A 6,000-nucleotide genomic window follows, 5' to 3' on the forward strand; every position below is an offset into this window, starting at 1 on the left:
TTATATGTTTGACGCTGAGTTACTGATAACATGCTTACCATGTCATCTTTATATATGTGTCACAGAAAGTCTTACAAGTATAAATGTTAACATGCTTACCAAGGTAACTTTACCAAGGTAACTTTATATGATATATAAAGTTACCCTGTGATATTTGTATAATATATAAAGTTCACAAGACTGACAACTATTATATGTTTGACGCTGAGTTACTGATAACATGCTTACCATGTCATCTTTATATATGTGTCACAGAAAGTCTTACAAGTTTAGGTCAATAATATTTTTCGTCCATCCAGTAAAATATATATGTTAAAACATATATATTTTAGATATTTAAATTTACAATTTACGTGTCTTTCTTGTATCACAACGGTCCTTACTCTCATCCTGATGAAAACGTCTTTTTTTTCAGCTGAATCAGCAGAATGAATCTCACACAGATTATTTCAAATCCATAATCGACAAGATCCTTCCACTTTTTGAGTGTTTTTGCAGCAAGTCATTAGCTAGAAGTATATATTTATACTTGCATATTGATACTTAGTCTCACCCAGATTTATTCAGAAACAAAAACAAAAACAAGACGCATCCACTGAGTCAATCATTTCTTCCACCTTTTATCTGGTAATTCCAAAATATCATCAACATCCCTAACTTTACGCTCACAGTTCGATGTATAATTGTACTGTTCATTCGTCCCGATCTTGACACTTGCACGGGCAATCTTGTAAGTAATTTGCGAAGAACACCCCAGGCGCGTGTAATGAACCTTCTCACCACGTTTGTTCAACTGAATGGATTCTTTGGAAGGAATAGTATGATGAAATGTCGATTTGCCATTCCAAGCGATCTGGACCGCAGACTTACCACCAAAGTTGATAGCCACTCTATATTCAGGGAATATAAACCACCCTCCTTCAAGCTCGAAACCTTCGCTTTGCGTGACAATTTGACCACTAATACTATCAATCGGATACCATAGACAATATACCTTGCCTTTTTCATTATCAGTATGAGGTTTGTTATAAAAGTTACCCAAGGTGAAAGCAAAGTTTGCACCAAAGTCGAGAGGTCCGCTTGGTTGATACTTGGAGGTGGATGCCATTGAAGGGGCGTGGAGTTGGTTAAGTTGCTGGCGAGCAACAAGAAAGCCTTCATCGCAAAAGCTTTTGAATCTCCCTCCTATTCGTGCACCAAAGTCAGGTAGCCTGTCTAAGAAGGCCTTATACAATGTTCGGGAGGAGCCGTAAGCAGGAGTATAAGGTGATATGAGGATATCGCGCGAGTATCCTACTGTTTGACCAAAACAGTGCATTCTCCCATGAAGCAGAGCACCATTAGTCGTTACGGATCGCTTGCGTTTCTTAGAAATTGTAGTAGCAGTGTCGATTGACTTTTTTTGGGTTGTCACCGATTGATTACCCTGAAATCACGACATATCAGGATTGCAATTGAATCATTAGCGATTACCATCTTTGCAAAGGAATTAACTAACCGCTTTTGCAATGCTGAGGACCTTAGGGTTTTTCTTTTTGGAATTGGCGCCATCTTCCGCATCCAAAGGGGGGAGCGAGGTTAATGGGGAGGAGGACCTATCATAATGTAAGGGGCCAGGACGGGGTACCAGGTTTGTGCTTGTAGGAAGGTGTTGGACTTCGTCAGCCTCTTCATCCGTTTCTTCATCCAAAGGAGGAAGCGACGTAAGAGGTGAGGAAGGCGGAGATGAGTCATCACGATCTGTTTTGGAGGATTGCATAGGTAAAGGAGCTAATTCCCAACATGCCATTAGCATATTATTGATCGCTGAAGTGTAATAAACCAATAACAATACGCACCATCGGATTTTGGAACGTAAGTAGGAGATTCCAAAGGTATAGGTGTTGGCAACCTCTTGAAGAGCTTGGTGGACATCAAGATTGTTGAGACGTCGTTTTGATGCTTCTCAAGCTCATCTGGTGACAAAGATTCCAAATCTTCAAATGCGTACGTAAAAATAAGTTCATTTGTATCCCGATCGACGAATTGACCTTTTCCATGGGTTATAATCTTATAGGTGTTGAAGATTATTTCCATGGTGCGGTCATAATTCTCATACGGAAGTACAGGATCATTAAGCCTGTAGCGCAGGCCATCATACGTTTTCTCGGTGCGGTTGGCTGAGTGAGGCGACTGGTCAGTTGCTTTAGAATCCAAGTTCTTCCTAGCCCTCTTGGCATGTCGTCTATGAAATTTGGAGCAATAGTATAAGACTCTATAGTGAATGGGGTCAATCAGGTAACAAGCCTTTACTCACGTGCCTGGTTTTCGCCTCCTTTTTACAAGGTGAAGAGGAGGGTTTGAAGGGACACCCTCGGTCTTTTGTTCCCAATACCAGTCGAGTGCTCTTCGCCTACAAAACCATCCAGGAAGTGTTATTACACACAGTGTAATTGTTCAACGTTCAATATGACCTACACGACGCCTCCTTTACCTTCGTTTGGATTTTCCTTGCTCGGTACAGCAGATTTGCATGCAGGGTCAAGCCAGCAGTATGACTTTGGGAAACCATCGGCCGCTAGGTACTCGTGCGGTACATGTGCATAGGATTTTGGCATTCGGAAGGGCTTGGGAAGCTAAAATTCATCCATCACGGTGAAAGTGGTTGTTCAATAGGAATTCTGGAAGTAAATACCTATCTGTAAGAATACTACATCTCACTTACATCCGCATCAGTATAACCAGTCTGTCGCTTAATATCTATATCTTTTAAAAGGTCCGATAAGAATGTCACCCCAGGTAACACTGGTTGATTACCATCGCTTTGGAGATTCCTGTGGAGTTTAACACCAATTGTAAGTCACCCATGGTTACACCTGGCAAAGCCAGGAGAAGGAAGCGATTACTACAAACACTTGGTCGGTATCAAATTTGGACCTCTTATCGGTAGTCCATCCAGGTTTAATGTTGGTCATTATTGGTGGAATGTATTCTGTTGCATAATCATGAGTATGAGTCAAACTCGTTAGTACTTTGCCTAATTGCATATATGGAAAAGATGGAAACGTGAGAAAACGTGACCATTCGAGCTAAGAGGCGGTAAGTGGGTGGCAGGTCGTATTTCAAGTTATGCAGAGGCTATCTATGCCAACCTGCGCCAAACCGCCTCCTTTGCTGATAGGGATCATATCGCTTCCTGAGGTTGAGAAGGGGGAACAATAAGATTAAGAAATATAGAAAGAAATGCTTTACTATTGTTTGGAACCTAAGGAGTTTTTAACATCGATTAAAAGGCCAGATCTCAAGACCACTCGAAGTTACTGTCTTGCAAAAGTTAAGCGGTACTAGTAGTAAGATTGAAGGAGATGTGTAATACCTCCGAAAAGATTTGAGGACTTACTACGGAACCGAAGGGCGCCAAGATAGAATTCTTGTTGGAAGTGATTGATAGAAATTGGAAGCTATGTAACTTGGCTGAAGCAGAAGAATAAGTATGAGTCAAACTAGTCTGGACTCTGTCAAATCACATTTATGGAAAGATGGAAACGTGAGAAAACGTGACCATTCGAGCTAAGAGGCGGTAAGTGGGTGACAGGTTGTATTTCAAGTTATGCAGAGGCTATCTATGCCAACCTGCGCCAAACCGCCTCCTTCGCTGATAGGGATCATATCGCTTCCTGAGGTTGAGAAGGGGGAATAATGAGATTAAGAAATATAGAAACACTTTACTGTTGGAACCTGAGTAGTGCGGTTTGGATCCAGGGTCCGATGCTTCGGTTGGATGTATGGAGATCAAAACGATAAGTCGATGTGGCGGAAGCGGCAGTAAGCAGGAAGGTCGGTTCCAGCAGTTGGTCATTCGGTAGATGTTGAAGAATGTATTTTTTCAAAACATAACAAATAAAACTCACCAAATATCTGGTATGTACTTAATGGTTGATACGCATTGACATATGTGTATGTCTTACTCGCTCACCTACTAACCCTAACCCAGGTGCTGTATGTAGTGTGGGTTATTTCAAACACCAGGCGCAGTAAGTTGCTAACATGTCTATCGAAATTGACATGTAAGTTGTTTTCAGCACTCTGAGGTACGCAGGTACTTGTGCTTCCTGGTTGGCATAATTATTAACTTAGTCAGTCAGTTTATCAATTAATTACTTTGATCCGGAGCAATCAACTGAATGCAACGTCAGACCTCACCTTCATCTCGCACTTTTGGAACTTCCGCCCCAGTCTCCTTCTCAAACATTGAATCAATAACTAAACTATCACGATCTTGATTTACACAATATTTTATGAATCAAGTAACAGAAAAAAAATAACATTAAGAAAGTTTTCCAGATTGCCTAGTGTGGATGTTTATCATAAGGCTTTACAATCAGAGTGAGTTCAAATTCATATGTAAAGTTTCAAAACTGCGATTATAAATTTGACTTCAATTTAAAGGATGAGAGCAGTCCCCCAAAAACGTAGATCATAACGTAGATCATAAATAGCAATCTATAAGTGGCCGACATAGAATGTCAGGATGCAAAATTAATACAATCTACATCGCCTAATGGGGTCCGGTTAGCTCTGCCAGAATTTGAGCATTTACTGATTCCAAACTTGAGTCGCACTTTGAGGAGTTTGAGTTGCATTCATCCTCCGCAATGTTTTCGTATTTCTTGGCCTTTTTCATGCGAACAATAGTGTAATTGTGTGAATCAATATCTTCGATCCAGGCGTCCACTTCGTCGTTTGTGAGACAGCTGGGGCCCTTGGAAAGCATTATGTCTGTCACCTGGCTGTCGGGGGTCCGATGGAAAGTAAGAGGCACATCACCACGAAAGGTCTTCTTTGCGAATGCTTCGGTCAACTCCGGGCACTTGGGGTGGGCATCACCTTTGCCTTGATATCCGCCGCGAAGGTAGGGAGCTGCACATCCAAGGAAGAACAGTCAGCAGGGGTAAACAGCAAAATAAAAATAAACAAACTAAGTCTTCTGACCTATCAAGTCATTGAGTTTTCGCGCCAGTTCTGAGCGCTTTTCCGCTTGTCGGGCGGCGGATGCAGATTGAGGCTTGGTTTCGTGAGGTTTCACACGAAGGTGGTGTGGGGCCTTGGTGGATTCGAATGTGAAACGTTCCAGAAGGTGGTTTTTTTTCTGTAGCCTAGCCCATCGATCACATGAGGTATGTTCATCATGGAACAGTGCTTGGGCGGTAGTGGTAGCCGGATTCCAGCTGGCTACCATAAGGTGAAATTGTAAGTCAAAATGGTTTGTCAATAGACAAAGCTGCATGATTCAAGTTTGGTCAGTGTGTGAAGATTGGTGTTAATATATTGGTAATAAATCAATCGATATGAGACTTGCCTGACGGGAAACTTTGCCGATTTCTTGCTTCATGAGTTGCTCGGATGTGCGGTTGCTGGATTTCCCGCTGTGTCTCCAAAGCCGGCCCAAGTGGAGGTCCTGTGAGACTTTCTTTAAGTTCACCAATCGCTCAAAAACCGGTACGTATTTTTCAAGTTCGTCCTGGGTGAGTGGCTCAAGGCCAGATTTTGTTGAGGTACCCATAGATGTATCTTGAACAGCGGTTGAGGTCGAGATTCCTAGTGGAGTTTGAGTAAGTGCATATGCCTCATGTGTGGCCACACAGAGACACTCGAAGAGTCGAGGCGTAAAGACTTCTTGTTCTTCATCGATGTACGTGGACCATGTTGAACCTACAATGCGGTTGCGCTCAGGAAAACCCTGGGAAACACCCTTGGGTGGCACTAGGTTGCCAAGTGGAAGTTTGATTAATACATGAGTTTCATACCTTCAACAATATATAATATATATATTGGTGACTATCTGGTAACTGAATCTTAACGTACTTGGAGTCGAGGTAGCCACATTACTGTAAGTTTGGTAGTTAGTATACATATTGGGTTCTCGGGCAAGCGGCCCTTCTAACCTGGTGAGGTGTAAAAAGAGGTATCAGTACCCTGTCTTGGAAGCGTTGAAGAAAGCAGAAAATGAAGAGATACAAT

General features: G+C 42.1%; 2 protein-coding genes across 2 annotated transcripts in view; both read right to left on the bottom strand.

Moving 5' to 3' along the window:
* Positions 1–604: 604 nt before the first annotated feature.
* On the bottom strand, positions 605–3,026 carry MELLADRAFT_86268 (uncharacterized protein; the record flags this gene model as incomplete). The annotated part of the gene is made up of 7 exons (XM_007409824.1): positions 605–1,426; positions 1,499–1,770; positions 1,839–2,224; positions 2,297–2,392; positions 2,458–2,606; positions 2,705–2,813; positions 2,893–3,026. The coding sequence occupies 7 exons, from the start codon at positions 3,024–3,026 to the stop codon at positions 605–607; spliced, it is 1,968 nt and encodes a 655-aa protein (XP_007409886.1).
* A 1,511-nt stretch (positions 3,027–4,537) lies between these two features.
* MELLADRAFT_63060 (uncharacterized protein) overlaps positions 4,538–6,000 on the bottom strand; it is a gene marked incomplete at both ends in the record, with an annotated part of 3,459 nt that continues 1,996 nt past the window's right edge. Inside the window, 4 exons of the mRNA XM_007409823.1 lie at positions 4,538–4,899; positions 4,972–5,211; positions 5,344–5,742; positions 5,845–5,867. Coding sequence (XP_007409885.1) covers positions 4,538–4,899; positions 4,972–5,211; positions 5,344–5,742; positions 5,845–5,867 — 1,024 coding nt within the window. The remainder of the gene's footprint in view (positions 4,900–4,971; positions 5,212–5,343; positions 5,743–5,844; positions 5,868–6,000) is intronic.

This window comes from Melampsora larici-populina (assembly GCF_000204055.1).
Source record: "Melampsora larici-populina 98AG31 unplaced genomic scaffold MELLAscaffold_17, whole genome shotgun sequence".
Taxonomy (NCBI): Eukaryota; Fungi; Basidiomycota; class Pucciniomycetes; order Pucciniales; family Melampsoraceae; genus Melampsora; species Melampsora laricis-populina.